At 42.3% G+C, this 27,909-nt stretch overlaps 1 protein-coding gene across 6 annotated transcripts in view; it reads left to right on the top strand.

Annotated features, from left to right (window-relative positions):
* Positions 1 to 27,554, top strand: part of PITPNM1 (phosphatidylinositol transfer protein membrane associated 1) — a 53,711-nt gene extending 26,157 nt beyond the window's left edge. Inside the window, exons 16-24 of one of the 6 annotated variants that reach the window (XM_089520668.1) lie at positions 1,348 to 1,500; positions 5,137 to 5,285; positions 6,577 to 6,687; positions 9,720 to 9,836; positions 10,699 to 10,847; positions 12,038 to 12,187; positions 15,635 to 15,818; positions 16,011 to 16,139; positions 16,338 to 19,294. In XM_089520668.1, coding sequence (XP_089376794.1) covers positions 1,348 to 1,500; positions 5,137 to 5,285; positions 6,577 to 6,687; positions 9,720 to 9,836; positions 10,699 to 10,847; positions 12,038 to 12,187; positions 15,635 to 15,818; positions 16,011 to 16,139; positions 16,338 to 16,592 — 1,397 coding nt within the window. In that variant the 3' untranslated portion in view covers positions 16,593 to 19,294. Of the gene's footprint in view, positions 1 to 1,347; positions 1,501 to 5,136; positions 5,286 to 6,576; positions 6,688 to 9,719; positions 9,837 to 10,698; positions 10,848 to 12,037; positions 12,188 to 13,259; positions 13,479 to 15,634; positions 15,819 to 16,010; positions 16,140 to 16,337; positions 19,295 to 22,994 lie in introns of those variants that run through there. The other 5 variants (XM_089520667.1, XR_016280902.1, XR_016280904.1 and 2 more) reach the window with 5 other exon arrangements.
* Positions 27,555 to 27,909: the final 355 nt, after the last annotated feature.

Raw genomic sequence — 27,909 nt, 5'->3', positions numbered from 1 at the left:
TCAGTCTTAAAGCCTGAAAGGCACAACACAAAAGGAAAAGAAAACAGAGTCACTGGTTTTTAGCATGGCAAATTTTTTATGTCTAACTTGAATGGAAGAGTTTGAGTAGAGGAGCACAGTGGTCCCAGTAGAGCAGATGGAATCACCTTGGCTTCCCACCTCTATATTCACTGCACCCAGATGGAAAGGTGACATTAAATACTGCCTACAAATAGAAAACCAACATAAATGGTGAACAGGTGGGCTAAAACCTTTATATGCTAGATTCCAGTTGCAAACAAGCTTTTATGTGTGGGAGCCATAACAAAAATGTGCCCCCCCCCCACCTGAAATCTGAAGTGATATAGCCAGGGTGACCTGACATGTCCTACATTTCAGCCTTCTGTCCAGGAGTAATTCCAAAATGTCCTCCATTTTGAGCATGACTAAGAAGCATGAATTTATATTTATATTAGTGTTTTTTGCTTTTATTTTGTAATGTCCTACATTTTGCATTGCCTTATCCTCCTTTGCAGTTATGACATCTGATCACCCTGAGTATAGCCCATTCTCTTCCATACATCAATCCATCCCTAGTCCTTATCTTGAGTTGAATACTACATGTTCTATGCATTCCTTTACATGTTCTGTACATATGGGTGATCTCTTAGTGGAACAACTAGTGTCTCAAAGGCTGTATCTTTTAGGCTTGAGAAGAGAGGACTCTTCCTACTCAGAGTGTTCACTTCCTCTTCGATAAGGACAGGCATGAGAACTTCCTCCTTTGTTCTTTCTTTGGCTGTCCATAGCCTGAGTTTGGTACTTCTGCTCTTTTTTTCTGGGGAGAAGAAAATTATATTTAAACCATAGGTTTAGTTTAACTGCCTCCCTCACTTTTGTGCATGGAATGTTTTTCTTATCCATCTGTGTTTCTATTGTATAGAGGATATGTGGGTGTAAGGGAGAGAATGCAGAATATAAAATAAATGGTAATAAAAATAGGTTTTCTTACTTACAGTGCATACTTTGACTGAGCTGTGTTTCACTTTATGTCTGGGAACTGTAAAGTGCCTTTGCACACATCCCCACCATGGGAGCTCCTTTTCTGTGGTGTGATTGATTCCACACTCAGCTGAATATCATAACCACTTGGGCAAAGCTGACTGGGATGTGGTGCTGATTTTATGAGTAAATCCATTGGAGTTAGCTCATAAGGTCATATTCTCCATCTCTTATGTGCGCATACACTCATGTGAAAGGCACTCCCCTTAGAACTGTGTTAAAGCAATGGTGCTTAGGATCTCCCAGCAGTCTAGAATGCAGAGCAGTCTTTGGACTCAACCATGTTTTCCTTTCTCCTTGGTCTAGCAGAGGCATTGCAGAGTCACTCTTCCCTCTTCATGGATGAGTTAGACCTTGTGACACCACCTACTCCAACAGGTGCATTTGGGGGCTTTTGGAAAGGGAATGAAGGAACGACAGCCGAGAATACTATAACCAGCACCAATGAAGTGGTCAAGAGTGAGTGTCCTTTTCTCTCCCTCCCCTCATTTTCAACAAGCAAAGTTCAGTTTTGGGCCCATGTCTGCTACTCATCTAAGTTCCTCTGTAGGTAGGGTGACAACACCTATGGGTCAGAGAGGTGAGGCACCACACACACCTTGTTTGTAAAACCTAATTGTGCTTAATGGGGGCACAGCAGCAAATGTAAGAGGGAAAAAAACATTCTTTTTGATATTCTAACAGTAAATTGGGAAGGGGGGACATGTTGTTATGTTGCCATAAAATCAGCTTCAATTTATGGTGACCCTGTGAATAAGAGACCTTCATGAGATCCTATTATTAACAGCCCTTTGCAAATTCAGGGCTATGGATTCCTTAATTCAGTCACTCCACCTGTATTGTGATCTTCCTCTTTTCCTATTTCCTTCAGGTTTTCCCAGCGTAATTGACTTTCACTGAGTCATGTTTTCCCATATAATGCCCAAAGTACAATAGCCACAGTTTCGGAAATCCCGTAAATGGTTTGTTGCTGGAGCATTCCTGGTTCTTCTCTGAATAAGTCCTCTTAGATCGTGACATCATCTGAAAATCTTTGCCACAATTGCACAACTTTCCTGGGAAAATGTATTTTTAATCCCCCAATTTTTCCCCATGTGATAGTCTCCCAAGTTTTGAATGCAGCCCCTGGTGGGAGTTACAGAAAAGTCAAGAGGGCTATATTCAGCCTATGAGCTGCATCTTTTGCCACCCTTGCCCAACAGTGTGGTAGTAGTGGTTTGGTAATATGAAGTCTTTTGGAGATCAGGATTTTACTCTTTCATATTTCAAGATCATTCTTCTCATTTTTAAGTAAATGCTCAATGTGGTTCACAAAAGCATGTTTTCAGTTCTTGCTGTTCCAGCCATGGTAAACATTGGCGTATACAAAAGTATTCCATACATTCATGGTGCTTGAAGTACTCATGACATGTTGCCCATATGGTTGCTGAGAGTTTGAAGAAATGTCTTTACTACACCCCTTGTGTCTTAAAATGGTGGGGTGGAAAACTTTTCCTTTGCACTCAGCTGTTCAAGATGTATTGGCCATTCCTTTCTGAATATATTAACTGCTGATTCAGACAGAAACCTAAACAATGATTCCTGTGTCCACAAGTCAAATGAGTTCATTCTGCAGGCTCTGAATATTTGCTGTGCTGCCAAGAAAAAGGCTTGTTCTTTGACAAAATTCCTCAGCAATACCGTAGCCTAGCCATATTGTGCTACTTGCACTCTGTGTTCCAAACTGGAGTACTTTCACAGCTCTTCCAAGTCACTGGGCTCCTGTCTCTCATGCCAATAAATTCAAGTGTTATATTAAAAAGGATGCAATCCTGTGCACAACCATGACACTTAATTTTAATTAAAGTCAGATTTATGGAAGCCATTAAAATGAATAGTACTGGAGGGACTGTAGCCAATTATTGGATGGCTAGGACCAAATCCTGATTACCTTTGATGTTAAACACTTATTTGTATTTAATGTTTTAAATTATGCAGGGACTGCAGCTGGGAGGTGAGGTTAAATTCCTCCTCCACACCTACTGCTAACCCAATAATTATTAGCAACTTGTAGTTGTTGTTGTATGCCTTCAAGTCATTTCTAGCTTATGGAAACCCTAAAAGGAACGTATCAAGGGGTTTTCTTGGCAAGATTTGTTCAGAGGAGGTTTGCCATTGCCTTCTCCTGAGGCTGAGAGTCACTTAAGGTCACCCAGTAGGTTTTATGGCTGAAATGGGAATCACACCCTGGTTTCCAGAATCATAGTCCAACACTCAAACCACTACACCACACTGGCTCCACTATGCTATGCTACATAACCCCCCCCCCCCCTATTCTATTTATATTTTTAAAATGTTGGGATTTTGCAGGATTCTACTAGATCCCTTTTTTTAAAATGTCAGTACTATATTTTCTTAATGCTTGGTTGGAATTCTATAAATTTGAGGACTAAAGGAAAATTTCATCAGGAAGGAGAACAACGCTCTCATGCCGCCCCGCCGCCCCCAATCATTCCTAGACAGCAATGTATGATGGAAGTAGGATTGAAGTTTTAGCTCAGCAACACCAGAGAGCCACAGTTTACCAGCCCTGTTTTTGGTTTTATACTGGAAGCAGTTATTTCTAGACAAAGAAACACACGGGTAGATAGCACACTATTTTTAGGGGTTCCCCTGTTCATCTTAGTATCTTTCCACCCACAGTCTCTAAGGCAACAGTGGTTTGCTGTGAAACATACTGTGTATATTGATGGCATTCACACCAGAAGTTGTATCACATCACCTCCAGTCACTATTTTGCTGGATTTTCAACTGAAAAAAGACAGGAGCAAGTTCTGAAGGAATAGGAAAAAAATGATTTTGTCTTCATGCACTTTTGGGCAAATCTCAGACAAAAAAAATCACCTGAAAACAGTCCATTAAAACAGAATTGTTGAGGGATTCACGGGGCTTTATGTTGGTTCTCTTCTGTGTCCTGCTTGGTGTGCAGTAACAAAAAACAAAACCTTTAGGCCCACCAGAGATGCCAGCTTACAGCACTGTCTGAGGTAAACGCTCTCAGAAGTAGCTAACAGTAGGAGAGTACAGAAGCACCAGTTCAGTTTGGCAATGAACTGACCACAGTTGAATAAACTCACAGGCACTTGTTGATATCTTCCAGGTCCTTGGAGGTTCTTTATCAGTAGTTGCAGTATATGCAGATATGTACAAACACTCCTCAAGACTCCCATCAACTTACTCCATGGGTTACCCCATCCCGTTCTGTGCGCACCCACACACGTGCACATTTAGAACGCACTGGGCCCATTTTAGGGCCAGTGCGATAAAGTCCTAAGAGTTATCACCTAGTGCTACTCAGCATGATGCAATCCCTGTAGAAAGTTTTTACATCATGACAAGTGCTCTGCCTCAGCAATTCCCACCACTCAAAATATTTTACCACAGTTTAAAGGAACATTGTTCCAACACTTTGGGGGTTTGCAGGGGGAATCTGAGGGTTGTAAAAGTGGAGTTGGGGGGGGGAGTCATATATGGTACACAAGCCACAGCTTTCCCACCCTTGATCTCAGGCTTAGAGTCTAAGCTATTATTGGTCAATGTGTCATGCCTGAGAACAGAGAAAATGTGGATCCTTCATATTCTATCACTTGCTTGCTTCTTTGTTTCTTTGTACATCTCAAAACTAGCATGGAGGCTTATGATTCAGGTGCCATTTGGTTAATGAAGCTGGATGCCTCTTAATGAAGTGGTTGCATACTTTGTCTGTATATGTAAAGGATTGGTTGTTGTGACAGATGTTGCCATATTCCTATTAATGCATGTAATACTTTTATATTGACCTTCCTGAGACTAGAGAGATGAAGGCTTAATGGAGGGGGAAGGGGAAGAGCAGAAAACAAATGTGTGTGCCTCCCAAATGTTTACACCTCTAGTATGTAGGTAAGCATGATCTGTATATTTGATGAAAACAAAGGATAAAGAGAATGGGGAAAGGGTGTGCATAATAAAAGCAGCCATTTATGCCTCAGTGTAATCCATGGCTAAACAGGAAAAAGAAATAAGGTAGGGGCATGCAGAGGGGCATCTTAATACAGTTTCTCTTCCCTCCATGTCTAGTTCTGGATCGCTGGTGGGGTACTAAACGCATCGACTACTCTCTCTACTGCCCAGAAGCACTAACAGCTTTTCCCACTATCACCTTGCCTCACCTTTTCCATGCCAGCTACTGGGAGAGTGCTGATGTGGCTGCTTTCATCCTGCGACAGGTACAACAGCCATAGCAGATCTGAGTGTCAGAGGACAGAGTCACTGTTGCTGTTACTCTTATGGGGAGATGAGCAATGATGGAAACATCATAGGCAACTAATTCAGACAGGGGACTTGCTTTAGCGCAGGGCTGGAAAGCTTTGGTAACAGTTCGCAGGGTTGCAATTTCCAGCCCATCAGCTGCTGGACCCTACCCTATCATTGGGGTGATTTTACTGAGACAGCAGCAAAAATCTCCCCCCCCCCCAGACACACACACACTTTAAAGGTACATGGGAAGCCATTGTCTTTTTTTAAAAAGCCAAAGTCATGCTTTTGGAAGGCTTTTGAAAATGTGATTCAACTTGAAAACAAGATTCATGCTCCCTGTTCATCTTATTTGGAAGAGGAATTACAGGGAGGTTTCCCACCCCAGCTGCACATTCAGCAGGGAGGGTATGGAGCCAGGCAGAAGCAGAACTGCTCAAAAGTGAGCAGGGTGGGCATATACATAGCAGAACCATGCTCTAATGGGTGAACTTTGCTTATCCAATTTTTATGATAGGCAATTGCAGAGTTGCACGTGAAAGTGCAATTGCAATAGAAATTTAGGAGGGAACATGGATTTTTGAGGAGGATTATCTTCTCACAGTCCTCAGAAAACACTAAAGTAATCAGACAAAGGGTAGGACCAGTGGTCTGATTACTTTAGTGTTTTTTGAGAAGATCCTAACAGTACTGGGCAGAGGCTTATTTTACTATAGAAAGCAAAAGAGAGCATTTGTTTGGGAGTAAGGAATAGCCATTGGTTCACAAAACAAAGAAGAGCTTGTAAGAACTCAGGCTATAGGTCATTGATAGAGCACACACCAGATTGACGGAAGACCTCAGGTTCACTTGCTGGCATTCATTGGTTAAAAAGGACCAAATAACAGGAAAAACAGTACTGCTGAGATCTCCAGGAGAATAGAGTACACATAGCTGTATCTTGTTATCAAGCAGTTTCCTCTGTTTCCCGTAAACATTAGCAAACGTAAAAGTTTGAGAAAGTTATTTTGGGGTACAACTCCCCAAATCTTCCAGGGAGTCTGCCTGAAGGATTCTGTACTCCAAAGGATAGGATTCCCCCCCCCCCCCCGCCAAGATCTTGCAATGACAAAGGCAATATTCCTTCCAAAGGCACTTGCCTTGTGCAATTGGGAGGGGATTGGGAAAGATGCAGAGAGTGACAGATTGCCCCCTTTGAAGTCTGGGAGTTGCAGGGGGTGAGTGGTCATGGACTGGGCTGACACTGGTGTTCTGTGATTGCAGGTGATTGAGACAGAGCAACACCAAGTGACGGAAAATGAGGAGAGTTCCATCTACAGCCCAGCTTTTCCCCGTGAAAAATGGCAGCGCAAACGCACACAAGTGAAGATCCGGGTATGCAGTTCTGCCCTCTCTGTGTCATGCAGGCTTACATGGGAAACTGGAATTTAGTGTGGGCCAAGGCAAGAGAACTTGTCTTCCAGGAAGGGGTATTGGGCTGCTCCAATTTCTTTCATTGCGAATAATCTTAAAGGGAACTTTGCAGATGTCCTTGCTGTTTTTCATCTCTTCTCTCAGTGCCTCTTGAAAAGATTCCATATATTTTACGTATACATTTTAAAAAATCAATATTGTCATTCAGTTTCACAAACCAAATCAAATCACTTTCTGTAGATCAGCATTTCTCAGGCTAGATGATGTTGGGAACCAGCAACTATTTTTTCCCAGTGTGCCATGGATAATGGTACCATATTGGTGCCCATTAACTACAATCCTTCCTTCCTTCCTTCCTTCCTTTCTTTCTTTCTTTCTTTCTTTCTTTCTTTCCTGAACACTTGCCAGGGACTGGCAGCTAATAGGTCAAGGAATGACACTGGCCCAGGGAACACCACTTTGAGTAGCAATGATGTAGATAATGCTTCATTTACTTGAGCTTGAAAAAACGTTTCTGGGGTTTTTTTTGTGACCATAAGTCCCAGAATCTCTCACCCTGATTCTCCAAATTGTAGCTGAAGAAAAGTAACACTTCCAAATTCTGTTTGGAAGAAGTATTTGAAGCCAAAGATTTGGATTTCCTTTTTAAAATTTTGGAATGGAGAGGTCATTTGGCCCACGTGTGTTTTCACAAACACATGAAGGTTTGTCATGCTAAGAGACCTTATTTGCACTACTCAGAACTTTAAGAGGTTCAGTTGCAGATCTCTGGGAGAAATATGCAGCAGTTGCTTCCTGCCTTAGGCATAGAACCCAAGTCTGGTCTTGTTTCTTGCAAGGGAATCCTGGCAACTCATAAATCCCATATAAAAGGTCTTAGAGAGATCTATGACTTTTAAATTTTATTTTTTCCAAAAGTAAAGGCAAAAAGAAACAACAAAATCAAAAAGACACTGACCATTAAAAGAAAAAAAGACCTTTACAACTGATTATTGAAAGAAGCTAATACCTTTAAAATATTTTCCTCTTTGCTTTGCTGGTAAAATTGTAAGTTAAGTCTATTAGCAGTTTGGGGATTATCTATGTAGTTCTTCATAATAACAATTAGTATTTAATCCCTTTTTCATAATCTGAGAAGAGGCTTTAATAAACATGCTGTGTATGCCCCAGTTTGTAAGTGAAATGAAATTATGCCATTTGTGTTAAATATTAAAAGGTTTATGGGCAGGTTTTGATGCATAATTTAGATGACGTAAATATAGGCATCAGTTAAATGAAGGGCAATTCTGTGTAGCAAAGAGGATAAAACACCAAAAAAAGTAATAGTTTCGAATAATTAATGAATTAATATCCCCCCTTTCTGCTCACATGGGACCCAACGCAGCCCACAGGCTGAATTAAAACAAAATACTGTATACCTAAAAACCAGATAATAAAAAGTTTAACAACAAATAGGCAAGTTGTCACAATTTAGAGTTGTAGTCCAAATCTGGAGGGTGATGACTGCCCATCTCTGGTCTGACATAAGAAGTTTCACAGATGTATTTCTTGTTCTCTGTGTTAGGAGAGGGAGAGGGTTTGTAGGAACAGGTAGTCGTCATGTGGTGAGATCTACCAAGTTTCACAAAAAGATCTTTAGTGAGCACTCCATGAGTTAACCCACTTGCAGAGAACCAGTCATCATCATCATCATCATCATCATCATCATCATCATCATCATCACAACAACAAAAATTATTATTAATTGTTGAAATGATCTGCCAGAGGCAATGCGACAGCTGAAAATGCTGACTGCTTTTAAAACAGCATTAAAGACATATCTCTTCTGGCAAGCCTACTCAGTCATTTTTAAATCATGACTTACTCCTATGAGGCTATTATAATGGTTTTATAGTGTTTAATTTTAACTGTGGGTTTTATATGTTCTTAATTGTGTATTGTATTTTAATAGGTTGTATCCCGCCTTGAGAAGAGGCAGGAAAGAAATAAAAACTACGCTCATCCCTCCACATTCTCTGGGGTTAGGGGCACAGGACCCCAGTGGATGGGGAAAACTGCAAATAACAAAAACACTTATTTTTACCTGAGAGATCACCTCTCTAGGAATCTCTAGGTCATCCAGTGCAACTCTGTGGTCAGCATCTTTCAGACACTGACCACAGCATTGCCCTGGAGAGCTGAAAATGCCTAGTGGAGTGTTATGTCTTGGAATGTCTTGGTCCTTCAGTGTGACTTTTGGTTAAAGTTGAGCATAGAATTGTGCTGGAGGACCTAGATATTACTAGAGAGAACATATTAATAAAATCTGTGAATAATCAAATCTACAGAAGTCAAAGCCAGAAATGTGGAAGAACGAGTGTATTCCTACTACTACTGTACTACTACTACTGTTATTTGGCTGTTGTTTTTGTTGTTACAGGTTAAGTATCCCTTGTCTGAACATTCAAAATGCTCCAGAATCCTAAATATTTTCATGGGTAGCTGAGATTGTGACACCTTTGATGGTTTAACGTACACAAACTTTGTTTCATGAACAGAATTACTAAAAATAGTGTATAAAATTGACTTTGTGGTAATAATAATAATAATAATAATAATAATAATAATAATAATAATAATATATTTATAGCCTACCCAATCACTAGGAATCTGGGTGGGTTACAACAGTAAAAATACATTACAATATTTTCAGGATGTGTGTATAAGGTATACATGAAACATAAATGAATGTTGTGTTTAGATTTGGGCCTAATCTCCAAGATCTCTCATTATGCATATGCAAATATTCTAAAATCCCCCAAAATCTGAAACACTTCTGGTCCCAAGCATTTCAAACAAGGGATACTCAACCTGCATTATCATTACCATTATTATTATCATCATCCTTTACCAGCTCAGTTGCTATCATTCTGTGGACAGTTCGGTTTCGATGTTTTATTTTTTTCTTCTTGCTAAAACAAGTTTGCTAAAGCTGCTGACACTTTGCTTTCCAGAATGTCACAGCGAACCACCGTGCCAGTGATGTCATTGTGTGTGAAGGGCGACCCCAAGTTCTCAATGGCCGTTTCATGTATGGACCATTGGATGTGGTGACTCTGACTGGAGAGAAGGTAACAAAGGGTCTCACTCTGCTGAGGTGTATGTCTGTGTGTCCATTGGGAAAAAGAGAACAGCAGGAGTTTTTAACCAGTGGGAATCTGAGCAGGAAGCATTATTTGCCATTATTTCCATGTGGTTTCCACGGCTTTCATATGCACAAATTCTATCAGAAAAGAACTAGAAGCTGAGCTTGGCTGTGCCATGGATCTCCTGCTCAAACTTATTCTGTTCTTTGAGGCCAAGGTCAGCTCTACCATTTGAATGAGACAATCGCCTCAGGTAGTGGATGCAGGAGAGAGCCACAGCAGCCCCCTAATAGTTGCTCCTGCATAACCCAGCAATTTTTTAAAGACACTGAGGTGCCACACAATCTGTCCTGCACCTCCTAACCCAGAGGTGGGCAGTTATGGGAGTATGGGGGCAAATGAGGGGGAAACTGATGTAGAAACTGAAACAGAGGACACATTGTGGAATTGAAGGGGGCATTGTTTGACAAGAGTAGAGAAAGAATGAATGATCCAAATTCACAAAATGAAAGCAGAGCAGATGTGAGCTCTGAGGAGAAGGATGTTGAAAATAGCCCTTGAGGAGGCATGAAATGAAAACGTCTCACAGGGGCTGAAGAGGTGTTAAAAAGGAGGAGTAGAAATAATGTATAAGCAAAACAGAGTAGCAGATGATCAGAAAGGAAGATGGATGCAAACAGAACATGGAGGAAAGATGTGGAGATAACCATGCCTTTGCCCTATGGGTCCTTAACTAGGTTTGATGCAATCTAAAGAGTTGAATGTGGGTGGAGGGAGGAGAGGACAGTATGTGAAGGTCCATGTCTAAGAATGAACAATGTGGCTATCCTCTGATTCCTTCTCACAGGTGGACTTCTATGTCATGCCACAGCCACTCTCAGGGAAATGGGTACACTATGGTACAGAGGTGACAAGTGGCAGTGGAAGGCTTTCCTACACCATCCCTGAGGAGAAGATGCTGGGCATTGGCATGTACCCTGTCCGTATGGTGGTGAGGTGAGTAAATGGATCTTTCTCTATGGCCAACTTGCTCAGCAATCTTCTCAGAGCTGGACATTTTATTCTCAGTCCAGTCTACATTACTATTAAAGATGTGAAGACCTGGTTAAAATGAAACAAAACAAAAAATGGAGAGGGAAACCTTATCTTTTTCCAAAGCCTTTTTTTCATGGAAGATTTGGGAGGGGTATAATGGGTTATGGAATATGTTCATTTAGAATTCTGAATAACATGTTTAAGACAAGGTGTTAATATATGTAAACCCCCAGTATAAGCCCTACCCTAAAAACTATCTAAAATGGTGTCTTATGAAGTAGGTATCTGATCACTGCAATTCCTTATCTTGGTTTCCTTTTCTCCATTCTTTTTATGGGAATTGTTGCTTTATGTCTGCTTGATGGCACGAAGAACTAGAGGAGACAAAAGACATTTCTCTGTTTTACTGATGCTTTTTCTTTTTCCCCTTTTTCTTTTTTGCCTAATCCTAATAATCTAGCAAAACCAAAGAGGTTCCTTACAGTTTAGGACCTTATAGCTCTATTTGTAACAATAAAACTCAATAAATAAGGAAATTCAATTTGAATTATTGTTTCAATAAACTATATTTTTAATATACCAAACATGACAGTTTTATGCTCATCAAAGGATACATTGTATGCTCCTCAATTAACAAAGTGACTTCCAATTTGTAGAGGACGCTAACATCACATTTACCCCCAATTGTCCAAAAAGTCCATGTACACAAACCTCAATATTTCCATAAATTTTATATCTGTAGTTATTGTCCTTTAGGATAGGGTGGGCAACTGTGGCCCTCCAGATGTCTTTGAACTACAGCTCCCATAAACATTTACCATTAACCATGCCGGCTGGGGCTGGTGTTGCCCAAAAAATATCTGGAAAGCCAAAGTGGGCCCACCCTATCCTACAGGATCTGTCTCCCTCCCTCCACATGTTTGTCCTTGACAGATGGCATGGGTCCTGCCAGGTGCTGTAACTGAACTGCTTGACATAGCTCTTATTTTGTTTTCTAAAGCTGTGAAAAAGAACAGCTGGTTGTCACTTTCCTTTCTCCCTGTGAGCTCTTTGAAAGGAAAGTCCTTGTATTTCTAATTCTGACAAGGTAGTGTAGGGTGTTGTTAACAGTACCTGAAAAAGGACAGATTCCATTTGACTTCTCTCCACAGGGGTGATCACACCTATGCTGAGTGCTTTCTGACTGTAGTAGCTAAAGCCACTCCTTGTGTCGTCTTCAGTATTGATGGTTCCTTCACAGCCAGTGTCTCCATCATGGGCAGTGATCCCAAGGTGCGTGCCGGTGCTGTAGATGTAGTAAGGTAAGTAATAGACATATAATAATAATAATAATAATAATAATAATAATAATTATTATTATTATTATTATTTGTATACCACCCTATGGGAAACCAATCCGGGCGGTTGACAACAGTAAAATATAAAATACAACAATTAAAAACACTTTATCCCTCCCCCCCCGTTAAGACAGTATTAAACAGTATAACATATTAAAAACACAATATCAAAGCATAAAAACAACAATTGAAAACTAAAACCCCTGATATCCCTCTGTTGATCCTCAACCATTACTAAGATGGGGCCACGGGAGGAATGAGGGAATCAGGGAACCTGGGCCAGGATGGTTAATCTGGAAAGGCCTGCCGGAAGAGATCCGTCTTGACAGCTTTTTTAAAGCTGTCTAATGATGTCAACTGACGGATCTCATCTGGCAGGTCATTCCAGAGTTTGGGGGCGACAGCAGAGAATGCCCTCTGGGAGGTCGCCGCAAGCCTAGATTTTAGAGGCTGCAGTAAGTTCTTCCCAGAGGACCGGAGAGCACGGGGAGGATTGTACGGGAGGAGGCGGTCCCTGAGATAGCTTGGACCCAAGTCATTTAGGGCTTTAAAGGTGATAACCAACACCTTGTACTGGGCCCGGAAGCTGATAGGCAGCCAGTGGAGGGACCTCAAAACCAGAGTAATGTGGTCCCTCCTAGATGTTCCTGAGACAAGCCTGGCTGCCATGTTTTGAACCAGCTGTAATTTCCGAGTCAAGCACAGGGGTAGCCCCATGTAGAGCGCATTACAGAAGTCAAGGCGTGAGGTTACCAGCGCGTGCACAACCGTCTCAAGATCCCTTACTTCCAGAAAAGGGCGCAGCTGGCGTATCAGCCGAAGCTGATAACAGGCACTCCTGACCGTCGCATTTACCTGATTTGTCATCAGGAGCGACGAGTCAAGGAGCACCCCCAGACTGCGAACACAGTCACTGGAGGAGAGTGTGACCCCATCCAGGGCTGGAGGTTGCAACCCAATTCTTGGTTTCGGGGCCGCTACCATGAGCACCTCCGTCTTGTCTGGATTCAGTTTCAATCTGTTTTTCCTCATCCAGCCCATTACCGCCTGAAGACATTCATTGAGAGAAGAGTTGCCATCAGAATTCGAGGCCGACGAACGAGACATGGAGAAATAGATTTGGGTGTCATCAGCGTACTGATAACACCCAGCACCATGACTCCGTATTATCTCACCCAGCGGCTTCATATAGATGTTAAATAACATCGGGGACATCCTTGGGGAATCCATAGACTGGGGTGGCCAGCTACCTGAGGTATCTAGGCTCAGCAGAAACTTGGAGGTTTTCACCTCCCTTCTCATTTTATTTACCTACCTAAAATGTTATCTTGTGTCATATGTGTCCCGTATCTCCTGGTTGTTTTAAATCCAGGAGATGCCTTTTTCCAAAGCTAGAAGTGAACTAGAAGTTATATTGTCTCCCTTAAGCAGAGACGTGTTGAGTAAAATATAGTTTTAATTGCCCTATAGTTTGGAGTGGGGAGGAGTGGGATGCCCTTGGGGACTACATGAATAGCCTTGCGGTGCACCCCTGATATAAACCCTTTTGATCCACTTTCCTACTAGCTGGAAAGTGTGTGGAGAGAACATTATTTACAATAATCCCACAGCAGCTTTCTTGATGGGCTTTTAATTCCTTCAGAATTCCTTCTCCCTCCCTTCCACTTTTCAAGTATTTAACAAATGTCCATATGCATAATGTGAATGCCCAATTGCTTAAAAATAATCTTGCTGAAACTATTCTACTTTAATATGTCTAATCATTGTTTTCAAAGCCTTTACTTTTCAAGGCAACAACAGAAAGACAAATTAAAACAGCCAACTGTAGAAACAGCTCTACTATTATCCCTCACATTTATATAAGTCTATATTATAATTTTGTGCCAATTTCCATGTCTCCCAGTGCCAAAATGCTGTCAGGAAGGATTTACTGAAAGGTGCTTTTGTTAAAACAACTGGATTATCTTCTGAGACTCCCACTTGCTTAAATTGGTCCTGTAAACCCTGCTTTTCTTTTTATGAAAAGTGTGTGTGTGTGGGGGGGGGGGGGGAGCCTCTGTCTATTTCTCTAGGCAAGAGCTGAAGTAAGTTCCTTTTTTCGGACTACAGTGTCCAGAATTTTTTTTGCTAGCATTGTCCACACTGTAGTCAAAAAAGTAAGTTTCCAAGTAGTGTTCTGGGCTTTGGTTAAAATCCAGGTTCTGAAGATTGAATGTCAAAGGAGATTACTGTGAATCAAACTGAGACCATTCCAACAATATATGCATTTATCACAGAATGCTTTACCGTAATTATTCTATTCTTCTTCCCACTACAGTTTGGGATGAAAAAAAAATACTTCTTCAGTCAGCATCCACCATTTAGTTTAGAAAGATCAGTGCAGTAATATATGATGGCCACGAACTCTGCTTTTTAAAAGGGTTGCACAGATTTGTGGAGGGATGGGCCTACCAATAGCACTCCACCACAATAACAATATGGCCCTTCCATCTTCTGAGACAGATATCTACTAAGAAAGGTACAGACTATGGTTTTTACCTTCGTGCTCTGTTTCTGAGTTTCCTAAAAGTCTCTGAATATATTTCACCTAGAGAGGTAGTTTATACTGTGTATATTTAAAATAGTTTTAAACCTTATTTTAGAAACCATGGCTGCTGTTGTATCCTTGATAGATAAATCCTTGAAGTTTTTTGAGCTGTAAGGAAAACTGGTATAAAAATTTCATGAGCCGTGTCTCTATGCTCTAGGTCAGTGATCCCCAAACTTTGACCTTCCAGATAATTTGGACTTCATCTCCCAGAATTCCAGACTATTGGCCAAAATTACTGACGCTTCTGGGAGCTGATGTTCAAAACATCTGGAGGACCAGAGTTTGGAAATCACTGCTCTAGGTGAACATGTGTGTGTCTGGGTCTTCAAGTTGCTTCTTGACTTATGGCGTCCCCATGAATTTCATAGGGTTTTCTTAGGCAAGGAATACTCAGTGGTGTTTTTTCTCATTTCTTTTTCTGAAATATAGCCTACAGTGCCTGATATTAATTGGCAGTATCTTATCCAAGTACTAAGCAGGGTTGCCCCTGCTTAGGTTCCAAGATCAGACAGGATCTGGTGCTGTTAGAGTATTTAGACTAGGGGTACTTAGCTACACTTAATTTACCAGCATCTTGCCATCTACCTGCAGACTTGAGACTCTTACACTCTAGACCAGGGAAGGGAAATATGTGGCCCTCCAGAAGTTGTGAGATTGCAGCTCTCATTTGCATTGCTCAATATAGCCAGTATTGAGATGCAGTGGGTGTTGTAGTTCAGCAATGTTTGTAGTGCAGTGCATTTCCCATCTCTGTTCTAGAGGGGAACTTGAATAAATAAGCAATCTATCACCTGTAGATAATATTTCCCTTACCTCTTTAGGCATTGGCAAGACTCTGGGTTCATGATCATCTATGTGACTGGGCGTCCAGACATGCAGAAGCACCGTGTGGTAGCTTGGCTTACCCAGCACAACTTTCCCCATGGCATTGTCTCTTTCTGTGATGGCCTCACGCATGACCCCCTCCGCCAGAAAGCTGCCTTTCTACAGGGCCTTCAGCAGGAGGTATGGGAGTGCTTGCCAGAAGCATCAGATATTGTCTGTTTGAGAAGGACTCAGGCACAATGGGGGAAGGTCTGGGACTGTAGCTCTGGCACAGCACTGATGCATGTGGGAGCATTTTGAAAGAGCACTTCAGAAGAAAGAAGATGGAAGCATGAGAAGGAAAATTAATCTCTTGTCCTCCATTTATTGCAGGCAGAGGTCACCATTGTGGCTGCCTATGGATCCACCAAGGACATTTCAGTTTATAGCTCCTTAGGGCTTCCTCCTGCTCAAATCTACATTGTGGGCCGATCTGTGAAAAAATTACAAAGCCAGTGCCAGGTATGAGGCTCTGTGTGACGAGGAGTGGGGTAGGGGGCATTTGGTTGTCCTGCAGTTCAGCACCACAGTCTATGGTATCAGAGTGTGAGGCCTCCAGCATAACAGGGAAACCTGAAAAGTCTGTGGTTTGTCATGAGGTGGAGGTAAGAGGGTTAAAGAACAGACAAGTGATGGCTGCTTTAATTTCTTTTCCTGCAGTTCCTGTCAGATGGCTATGTTGCGCACCTAGCACAGCTGGAAGCAGCTTCCCTTGCCCATTCACCAAAGGGGACAACAAGGCCCACACTGGGCAAAGGCAGTTACGGCTGTCCGGCCCCTGTTGACTTTCTGCGCAAGCAGAGCCAGCTGTTGCGCTCACGGGGACAGAGCCAGGCTGAACGAGAAGGTGGAGGGAGCAGTCAGCCCCGAGCCAAGACACGGAGTGTCAGCCTCAAGTTGGAGAGTGAGGAGTAGGCCCTCGCAGGAAAGCCTTTGCGTTTCTGACTTGCAGTGGCTGGTGCCAGGACTGGGCCTGTGAGATGCTGCACATGTGTGAGAGAGGAGTCAAGAACACCAGGCAGAGAAGAAGAGAGAAGGGAGGAGAGGGCTCTGCCCTACAGAGGCTGTGAGCTATGGTGCTGCTAAGACAGGAGGAGAGAACTTCTATATGATCCCAGAAGTTGCTTCCATTCCCCTCAGTTCCAGCTCCCAGCTCCCGATCGTGGTCTCTTTTGACCCACAGTTCAGCCAACATCCCTCAACTCATACCTCTGGGGAAATTGGGGAGAGGGGGAGGGAGGGGATAATGGGAGTGTATTCATATTAGCCTGATTAATTGTATTGCATTATTTGTGAATCGACTGTTCACATTCCTCCTCTTTTCCCAGCTCAGATTATTCAGGTCTCTTAAGACTGGGATATATTCCACTCTCCCAATCGGATACCAAGTGAGATGGTAGTGGTTCTAGCTCCAGAAGCTTTCCCAGGTCTTCCCATGTTCCTCTGTGGCTTAGGAAGGGTGGTTGGCTAAGGAAAATCTAGACAGCAGAAAGTCCACCTGCCCCCTTCCTAGAGCGCCTTGCTCCAGCCCAATCCTGCCTGTGCCCTGGTTTCTGGGTGTTTGCATGATACTGCCCTTCCTGTGCATTTATTGTGTCCAGTGCAAGAAAGCACAGGATATCTGGGAATAAGGATGAGTCTGTACTCCCTTGGTGACGTAGGAGGACTTGGTTATTTATTTCATTGTGTCAAAATATCTGGAAAGTGGGGAGTTGAAGCTTGTTTTGAAATATATTGGGAGGGGGGGTTAAATTTATCTGTAAATGTATTAAATAAAATTGAAAAATTAAAAAAAGCCTGAACACTGCATGTCTTGAAGTAGCAGCCAAAAGGAGGTCATTAGTGCTTCTAGTTCAGTGTCTCCTTTCATTTAAATATTAAAGACTCCTAGGACATCTGAAGGTTGGAGCCATCCTGTCTTGAGCTGAGATTCAAATCTTCAGGAATCATTACTAGAATAATTATACAGAAATGCAAATAGAGACAGACTATTCAGCTCAGCTGTACAAATTTTCAAACTGTTTGTAATAAATGTAATTTTAGATCTAAAACATTTGGACCTTTGACAGTTCAGCTGTTTAGCTCCCAGAGTCCTTATTCATGTTAGCTGTAGCTTCAAGAAGCCTGAAACACCTATAAGGTACCAAGACTGAAATTATTGTTTTATAGTGTAGCATATTGTATGTCTAGCACAGACACAGCTTAAGCAAGCTCCTGATTCAGCTTCTGTTGGCATACAAGACAATGAAAATCGTTCCTTGTTTTGACTCTCAGATGAATGAGTGGGCTTACATTCTAATTCATCTGGACAACTTTTTGCCTTCCAGTATGTGGTTGGATAGTTATGTCCATCATCCCTCCCCACTGGCTATGCTGGCTAGGTCTGATGAAAATTATTTTATCACAGTAACTGGGTGGAAAGCAAACACTTAAATGTGAGGTCAAAGGGCTATAATTGCAGTACATAGTACATTGTGAAATGTTCACTTTTTGCATTCATTAAGGTGGGATTTGACTATCCATTTTAAGACTTAAAAGAAGAGTCAGTCTTTTCCCCTTTAAAATATTCCAGTATTTAATTACTGTTTTCTGAAGACTTTGCTATGCTACCTGGGGCCACTAGAACCGCATAATGGAAGTCAATTCAACTACCATGCACATACATTGTCAAACAGACAATAGAACTCTCCAGTGCTGGCATGCTACCAAATTCCAGATAGGTTAAAGGCCCCCACACACACTAGCTGTTACCAGGGAGATGCTCAATCACTGCCAACCCACTCCTTGGCAATGTATAGTTGGGAAACAAATGTGGTATTTATGGTATCAGCAGCATACTAATATTTCACCTTCTCTGCTCTTGTGGCTTTTTGTTCTCATGAAGCAGGGGAGCACTATTACAGTGACCGCACAGCCTGTGGTTCTTTCAGCTAGAAGGAAAATTTGACTAGTAGCAACCATTTGTCTCTCAAGAATATGTTAGCTTGTTGAAACTGGACCAAATATGTCAACAGTGTCACTAATATCACTTTACCTATAAATGATGTAAATCAGTGCTTCTTGTACTTTCTGATACAGAAGACCAGCAATTCCTCCCTCTGCCCCCGTATGCCAGGGACTGGTACCATATTTGTATCCATTGGTTATAATTGATCCTTCCTTTCTGTATAACTTTCCAGGGACTGGTAAATGGACCACAATTTTGAATTGTTGCTGTGTGCCTTCAAGTTGCTTCCAACTTACAGTGATCATGGGGTTTTCTGGGGCTGAGAGTATGTGACTCACCTAAGGTCATTCCAATGGGTTTTCTTGGCTGAGCGAGGAGTCAAACCCTGAACTCCAGAATTGTTGTCTAATGCTCAATCCACTACACCACATTGCTTGAGAAATACTACTAATACTACTAAATAGGTGCTGCTGCTATTATTATTATTATTATTATTATTATATCTCAAATCATGCATCAGGAGACAAGGTGTAAAGACCCACACTATGTCCCAACTCCCTTCTTACATCCCTCAAAACCCACTTTTTCTCATACTAGTCCCCCCCCACACACACACACATTGCCATTTTCTGGCCAATGGAGAGTTGGAGTGATGATGGAACATCCAGATATGTGCACAGTGGCAGTACCATTGTATTGTTTTATGGTGTATTATTTTTAAACAGCTGGTTGTAGTTGTTTGTTATCTTTCTAATTGCATTTTATCTTTTTAAAGTGTGGAGTTAAATTGTTTTAATACTGTGAATAGTTTAATTGCATTTTAATGTGCACTTTTTATATGTTTTTATCTCAAACATTCTTTAGTAAACTGAAAGCCACCTTAAGTCCCAGTTTTGATTTTTATGATGATGGGGTTGAAAACAATCAGCCTACAACCCCTTGGGAGGTCCCAGAGAATGAGTCCAGCTTTACAAACATAGGTGGATGCTTTACCACCACCTCCAGCTCTTGAAGGGATGTCATCTTGAGAAGGGAGCCATCTTAGTTTTTTGCTGCTCCAGAGAACAGGACCCAGAAAAATGGATGCAAGCTCCAGGAAAAGAGATTCCAACTCAACATTAGGAGGAACTTGCTGACAGTAAGGGCTGTTCAACAGTGGAAGAAACTCCCTCAAAGGGTAGTGGAGTCTCCTCCTTTGGAGGTCTTTAAACAGAGGCTGGATGGCCACCTGTCGGGGATGCTTTGATTGAGAGTTTCTGCATGACAGGGGGTTGGACTGGATGGCCCTTGTCTCTTCCAACTCTATGATTCTATGGGCCAGTAAATGGTTCTGTTTGGGGAAGGTGGGTTTTGAGATGGTTGGGAAAGGGTCAATGCAGAAGGGAGATAGTGAATTCCTCCCACTGCAATGACAAATGGTTGGGAAAGGGTCAATGCAGAAGGGAGATAGTGAATTCCTCCCACTGCAATGACAAAAATAGAAAGAAAAAGATGGGGCACATGAATTACATGGATGCCAGCCAATATTCTTGATGTGATATTGGTAAAAAAAAATAAAATCATGCTTTTAATAAGTCATTTGAGAGCCAGCATGGCATAGTGGGTTGAGTGTTGGACTGTCACTGAAGATCAAGATTCAATTCCCAGCTCGCTCTTTAAACCCACTGCGTGTCCCTGAGTAAGTCACATACTCTCAGCCTCAGGGGATGGCAGTGGCAAACCTCCTCAGAACAAATCTTGCCAAGAAAACACCATGATAGGTTCACCTTAGGATCACCATAAATCAGAAACAACTTGAAGTCAAAACAACAACAATGAGCCATTTCTTATCCCATGGAGATGAATGGTATGCTGATCCATTGGGTTGATCACAGAATGATTCCCACACCCCCAGTATCAGCCTCTCATCTCCCACATAAATCAACGGAACCACGGTACTCCACTAACACACTACAGAACAGAGTGGAGTTTGCAATTAGAAAAAAAATATTAAGGGTAGAAGACACGGACTCAACTTTCACACATGATAGTAGCTGTTAAAGTCAATGTTTAAATTGTGAGGTCATGATGGCAGCAGTGATTCCCCCTTGTAACTGAAAACTTATTTACAAGGCACACTTCTAAGACCTAGAAGTGACACAAATGATAGTATAGGAGGGGAAATCCCACTCTTCACATCAGCCATGGTAGCATTAGGTACTGTTCAGACAAGCCAGTCACTGTGTGTTGAAATCATGTTGAACAAAGTTGCTCATTTCTTGCCTCACAGCACTTTGAAGGGCTCTTGGGACATTTAACAATACTATCATATAAAAACACGGCATGTAGTACACTGCCATAATTCAGTCATTAATTAAAAGCCCATTTTAAACTGTAAAATGATACAGCAGTAAGATAAAACTAGCTTGTAACACAATTAAAAACAGTTTATTCATCCTCATGAGGCAGCAAAGCACATTTTGAACAGAAATCAAAAGTGGAACACTCCTGCCAAACATCCTTGGGGAGGGAATTCCAAACAGGGGGTGCTACCATCCCTGGGGAATGCTGAGGAATGACTGTGAGGTGTATCAAGCATTTGCAAGATGTTCCAGTCATTACATATAAATGCACCTTATTAAAACAAGTCACACCCAAGCATCAAATAAAATCAATGATCTTGATGTATAATAATGGTCCCAAAGCATGCATTGCCGTTCATCGGTGCTGGGTGTCAGTGAAGAGTTGAAGGCACACTCCAAATAAAACACTACATTTGGTCTGTTGATCTCAGGACATTAAGGAGGCAGAAGGAATCTTTAGTCCTCCTACTCCCAAGATACTTCACCAATGGCCAGGCTGGTTGGGGCTGATGGGAAATGGAGTTCATTAACATTTGGAGGGCTACAAATTCTTCAGCCTGTGCAGTTGACTAGCAAATGCACAACATGTCCTTGATTGTTCAAAAAGGACATTGACCACTATTCTGTATCAGCTGCTTAGTAAGTGTCCTAAGTTACTTAACTTTGGCCCTGTATAGACGGGCCTTTAAGTATGTCCTGGCGATGTACTAGGTTTGCCTTGGGGCGTTGCTTATATATGCCCCACAACCCTAGTACATCGCCAGGACATCAAAATGGCGGCACCCTGTCTACATGGACGCCGCCATTTTGACGTAACAGCTGTGTCGCATCCAAACAGTGCAGCGCAGCAGTTATGTCTTGGCTGCTGCAGGGCACTTGTGGCGACATTTCAGCGGTGCTGGAAGGAGCTCCAAAACAGAGCTCTTTCTGCTGCTTGTGGTGCTGGCGCAGCCTTTACACAGCTGCACCAGCGACACAAAAGAGAAAGGGGCCAAGTGGCTCCTTTCTCTCTTTCCCTGCCGCTGTCGGGGTGTCCTTGGGGCATGTGGCAGCTCAGGCCCCGATCCGTTGGGGAAAAGGGCGGGTGCAGGCTGCCCCAAAGGCTGCATCAACAGCTGCACCAACGACACAAAAGAGAAAGGAGCTGAGCGGCCCCTTTCTTTCCCCGCCGCTGTCAGGGTGTCCTTGGGGCATGAAGCCCCAAGGACACCCCTTTCCAGGCTGCAGTAAAGTGTAGTTTTGCTACTTCCCCGCGGCCTGGAAAAGCGGCGGATCAGGGCCTCTGGGGCTGCCGCTGTGGCAGCTCAGGCCCCGTTCCGTCGGGGAAAAGGGCAGATGCAGGCCGCCCGAAAGGGGCGGTCTGTATCCCACCTAAGGCTACTTAACTAAGGGCCCAAACAGACAGGCCAAAATAAAGCTGCTTCAGGTCACTTTGGAGGTATGATGTTTAAATGCTGCATGCATCCTAAGAGGCCAGAAGCCATGCCAAACCACACTCCAGTCCCAAGGACTGGAGTGCAGCTTTGGTGCAGCTTCTGACCTCTTAAGATGCATGTGTTATTAAACATTATACCTCCAAAGTGATCCAAAGCAGGTTTATTTTGGTCTGTGTGTTTGGGCTCTAAGTAACTTCTGGCCTGATGCGCCCCATCCAAACCTGATGGACACAACGTTCACCAATACTCCAATTGCTGGACAAAGGTACTGTCTTCTAAAGACCTAAAGAATTCTGGAATTGCATTAGAAAATATAAAATAAAATAAAACCACACTCACACCCAATAGGCACACTGGGTAGAGCAAAGGGCTGGGAGGCAGGGTTAATGGGGTGTGTAGAAGAGAGAGTGATGGCAGAAGCAGCCCCAGTCACAGGATTAACAAGACATGTGATAATGGCTGCTCACAAACTGGTATTTCTGTTTTCTTTGACTTGTGTGATTGCAGCAAAACCAGGGGTTATGTGATGATGTCCTAAATCTCTCCCTTCACATACTTATGACATCTTATGTTCCCGTCTTCTCTTTCTCAGCAGGCCCTGCAATGCTGCCAGTCTGACACTGATTCGAAGTCTCAGCCTTTCTTGGTTTTGTAGTGGTGGTGGTGATGTTTAATTGCCATCTTTCAAGCATGTTGTGCTTCTTTTTATACTTTGTAATGTATCTGATTACAAGCCATAATAGTGTTATTAACCCATAAGTACAAATGAAGTGGTTTTTTGAACAGGGCAACCTGACACAACTGACTAACATGATAAACACTTTTGTTTTTTACAGGCGAAAGATATCAAAAATGAAGGGGGTGGTGTGGTGTGGTGTGGTCCATTGCTCTTCCTCTCTCACCTCTCACACAATGCAGCATCTGGACAGTGATGCATGCACTGTAGTGATGTTGTGCTGCAGTAATGTTATTATGGCTTAATGAGTACACGTGAAACCGTTTTGACCAGGGCAACATGAAACAACTGACTTGTGTGATAAGCACTTTAGTTTTTCATAGGAGAAAGACATCGAAAATGGTGGGGGTGGTGAGATCTATTTCTCTTCTCAATTTCTTGGGCCACCTTTTGAAATGAGAGATTTGGGCAGTGGTGGGTATGCCATAATGACATTGTGGTATAATAGTGTTATTACAGCTATATTTTTTAAAAATATATATATTGAAGCAAACCATTCATGAAGAATATGGCGGGGCAAATGTGGTGGTGATAACTGTATTAGTGCAAATGAAAATAAACAGTGCAAATCACATTGTTACAGTGCAAATATGGCTATCATGAGTCCCACTGAAGCACACATAGCAGCAGCAGCAGCAACAAAGGAGGTAGCCTTGTGATGTTGCAAGCAGCAGGCAATCATCATAGCTGAATACATCCAGCTTATACTGCAAATTAGCAAATCCACTTTCTTCATCTAGTGATCCCTGGATAGGGGGTAATTGTGTCTTTGGACATTATCACACCAGCCCCTTTCATGCTGCAGTCCTGCAAGCCAAAATAAAATGGCAACATACTGATTTTGGGGCAGCCACCATCACACATCTTCCATTTGCACAATGGAGGCTGCTGTCCTTTAACCCCACCCTTGCTCTCTTATGCCTTTTTCAGCATGTCTTTAGGGTGTTTTTTAAATCAATTTTTTGCGCACTTATGGAGCTCTGCAGCCTTTAGATTTGATTTGAATTACACTTTTTGAAACAATTTTTTTTTAAAAAATTGAGGCTTCAGAGCACCAAAATTGCACAAAAAACAGGAACTTTTTTAAAGTGAGGGGGAGGCAGGAAAGGGAGGAGAAGAGGACAGTGACACATGACTGCCAATCATGCAAATGACCAGGGAAAGGGTTTTTGCACCCTGGGCATTGCACGACTGGCAGTTCATTCACAGGTTTGTCTTGTGAATGAAAAGGGACATCTCAAGGACAGGGCAGCTATGGGAAGGAAGTGGCATCATGTGTTTAGCATCACCAGTGCTGGTTCCTTTCCATGGGAATCACAGTTTGAAAGCCACATGTGATAATCTCCATTGTGTAATGGAAAAAATATATACTAGTCTGATGGTTAAGGCTATAGCTTCATCCACTCTGTGATTCTGAGCTTAACTTTGGACCCCTTACCACAGATTCTACTGTAGATCTTGGTCACCTTCAAGGGAACAGCAAAGTGTTCTCCAGAATCTTTATCAGTCTTTTCTGCTGCCCCCTTTCCAAGACTTCAGATGAAGTTAACACTAATGTCTTCCCTCTTTTCCCCATTTCTTAAAAACAGTTGTCTCTGTGCAGATCAGCTCATCCTGCCTAGCCTACAAACTTCCTCCTTGCTAGCCTTCCCTTCTGCTATGTTTTTCCTTTTCAATTCATTTAAGATGCCTCTGCTTCTCTACTTTTATCATTCTTGCTTTTGTAGGATTGCATTACTGAGCACCTCAAAGACATTTCTTCATGTGAGGCATAAAGTTTTATAATGCAAAAATGAACTGGAACATACCTTTGCAGACTTTTTATGAGCAAAGACCAACACAACAATAATTTCCTTTCACTTCTCTTTCCTCAGTCTCTTCTCCAGAATCTCATTTACTGAGTGTTCTTTAAACAGCAGCCAGACATGCAAACTGCTTCTACTGAAAAATTATTATTACAGTACTATCGCTATCACCATCACCATCTCTGCTTTTGAGTCTTCAAAGCACTAATGGTTCCAAAACCATTGCAAGTCAGGCCAAAGTTATCATTCCACTCCTGAAAATAGCAGCTGGCTACAGGCTAATGGGTGAGTGTGTAGTCAAGGTGAGATTTGAATTAAGGGATTCCTGGTTCATATTTATCTGATATTTTGCACTGTGTAGCCCTGAAACCCTTTATGTAAAACCTGTACTTTCCAGATTATATGTGTTTCTTTTCCATCAAAACACCGTCACATCAAGGGAAAAACTAGTTGATATTTTAAGCTCCACATGTGAAACACTCCCTCCCCCAAACTGCACTGCATCTTGAGTTGCTATCAGGCAATATGGAAGCCATGCTTATTCCCTCTGATCTGCTATAGCCATTTATTCTGACACACATGAAATCCCTTGAGGTCATGAAAAGATTGAACACCTGAGCTTTATGAGCTATCTTGCTGTGCAGGTCTTTTAGAAGCATCAAATCTTAGAGTTGGATGGGGCCACAAGAGTTATCTAGTTCAATCCTCTGCCATGCAGCAATATACAATTAAAGCATCCCTGAAATATGCCCATCCAACCTCTCTTTGAAGACCTCCAAGAGAGTCTATTCTACTGTCGAACAGCTTTTACAATAGGATTTTTTCCAGTGTTTGGACAGAATCTCTTGTGATTTTAATGTGCTGGTTCATGTTCTGGTTATATGGAGCAGCAGATAACAAGCTTGATCCATCTTATTTACTTACTTACTTAATTTCATTTATATGCCACCTTTCTCCTGGAAAGGTATCCATGGAAGCTTCTACATGACATTCCTTCAGATATTTCAAGATGGCTATCATGTCACCAAAAATAGCTATCATGTCTTCTCTTCTTCAACTGAAACATACCCAGCTCTCTAAATAGTTCTTCATAAGGCTTAGTTTTCAATTTTTTTATCATCTTGCTCGTTCTTCCCTAGACATTTTCCAGCTTGTCAATATCCTTCTTGATATACCAACATTTTACATGTCACATTTTAACTTATAAACTGCTCAATTCTCCCCAAGTCAAAGGAGAGAGCTGGAAAAGCAGCTGACATCTGGAAAACAGTGAAGATCAGCATCACACACAGTCCTGTTGGGCACTTATATTTTTACAATTGGGCATATGCCCACAGGAATTAGAACTGGGCAGTTTCATAATGTCCATATCCAGTAAAGCATTGCTGTTACGCTACCCTATGGGGAGCCAGCAAAGTGGCCATTGAAACCAAATAGGAACATTGTGCATCAGCTCCATTGTGCAGTGGGACACCAGGTAGGACATGCAAAGGGCATTGGGACACTCTTACCAGCGTCCTATTGGATACTCACAGGATTTCTTAGCACCTCTGCTATGTAGCTACATTTATGTAAAGTTATACAACATTCACAGTGACAGGATTCTGGTCATCATTAATTAGTTTTGAGCATGAGTGCACACAAACACACAGACTTTTCTATCCTACCTTTCCGTTGTGTGTGGCTCTCTCTGTTTAGACTGGATTACTCTGCCACATGTTAATGTTGCTGTGGCTCTATATAGATCAGGCAACAAAGAGACTTGTGGAACCTTAAAGACTAATAGAAGAAAGGAAAGCTGCCTTATATTGGTCCACCTAGCCTGTTCCTGACAGCTCTAACTGGGAATGCCTTACCTGGCAGCTCTAACTGGTGCCTTGCCTGGACATGCCTGGTACTGCTTGGGCTCCATTAATACCATGTAAGTATAGTGCCATTATTCCACATTAACTGCCATGTCTGCATCTATGGAGACTTGAGGCATGTAGTTTGGTCAAAAGCATCAGAGAAGTTCTCTGGCTGATAATGCTAAATGTCCCTCTCTCAATTGCAAATGTAAAGAGCACTTGGGGTTACATCCATGTATTGCCTCATTTGCAGAAAGACATACAGTGGATCCTTGTTATACTCTGAGGTTTGGTTCCAAGATACCCCATATATAAAAAAATCTATGTATGCTCAAGTCCCATTAAATATAATGACATAGCAAAATGGTGTCCCTTATAAAAAATGAAAAATCAGGGTTTGATATTTGAAATGTATACTTTTTTTTTAACATTTTTGTGGCATTCCCTGGGGGACCCAGGGGATGCGCCCCCTCCCAGGATAGCAATGTTTACCAAGATTGAGGTGTGATAACCCTACTGGCAGACCATAGGATTATGACTCGCCTTCTGGTTGACAATGCTTTATCCATAATTGGATAAGCCCATGTTGATTCGGCTGAAACAGTGTACACATCCTGCTCCCTTTGCTAATTGGAATTCTCCTGAATACACATTGGTCCCTGATTCCGCAAATTGCCTTCTGATGTACTATGAGATAATGTAAACCTGATGTAACCCTGATGTAAATAAAAAGGGCTGGCCAAGACCTGGCCAGCTAAGTTTTGCACCCCCATTCCTGTCTCTGCGTCTCATTGCCGCGACAGCTGGTGACCCCGACGTGATACGGGAAAGGTGGCTATGGCCCAGCTCACCCGACTGGAATAGTCTGCGCGCACATCTTCAAAGGATCCCATGAGTATGGGAGGAACGTTGACCGCCGAGCAAAGGTCTCACGCTAGGGAGTTATAGTTAAGCGGTTGTCAGGGGATAGACAAATCACCCAAAGAGACATAAAAAATTTAGTCGCAGAGATCTCATGCCAGTGTCCCTGGTACCCAGAGAGGGGAATACTCTCTGCGGAGGAATGGGAGAAGATAGGCAATCATCTAAAGGCTGAACCTCGTGCTGCGGCACCCCACT

Source organism: Sceloporus occidentalis, unplaced genomic scaffold (genome assembly GCF_023333645.1).
Source record: "Sceloporus occidentalis isolate IW3139 unplaced genomic scaffold, rSceOcc1.0.p SCAF_4, whole genome shotgun sequence".
NCBI lineage: Eukaryota > Metazoa > Chordata > Lepidosauria > Squamata > Phrynosomatidae > Sceloporus > Sceloporus occidentalis.
Note: the sequence above shows the minus strand (reverse complement) of the source record. Positions and strands in the feature narration are given on the sequence as shown.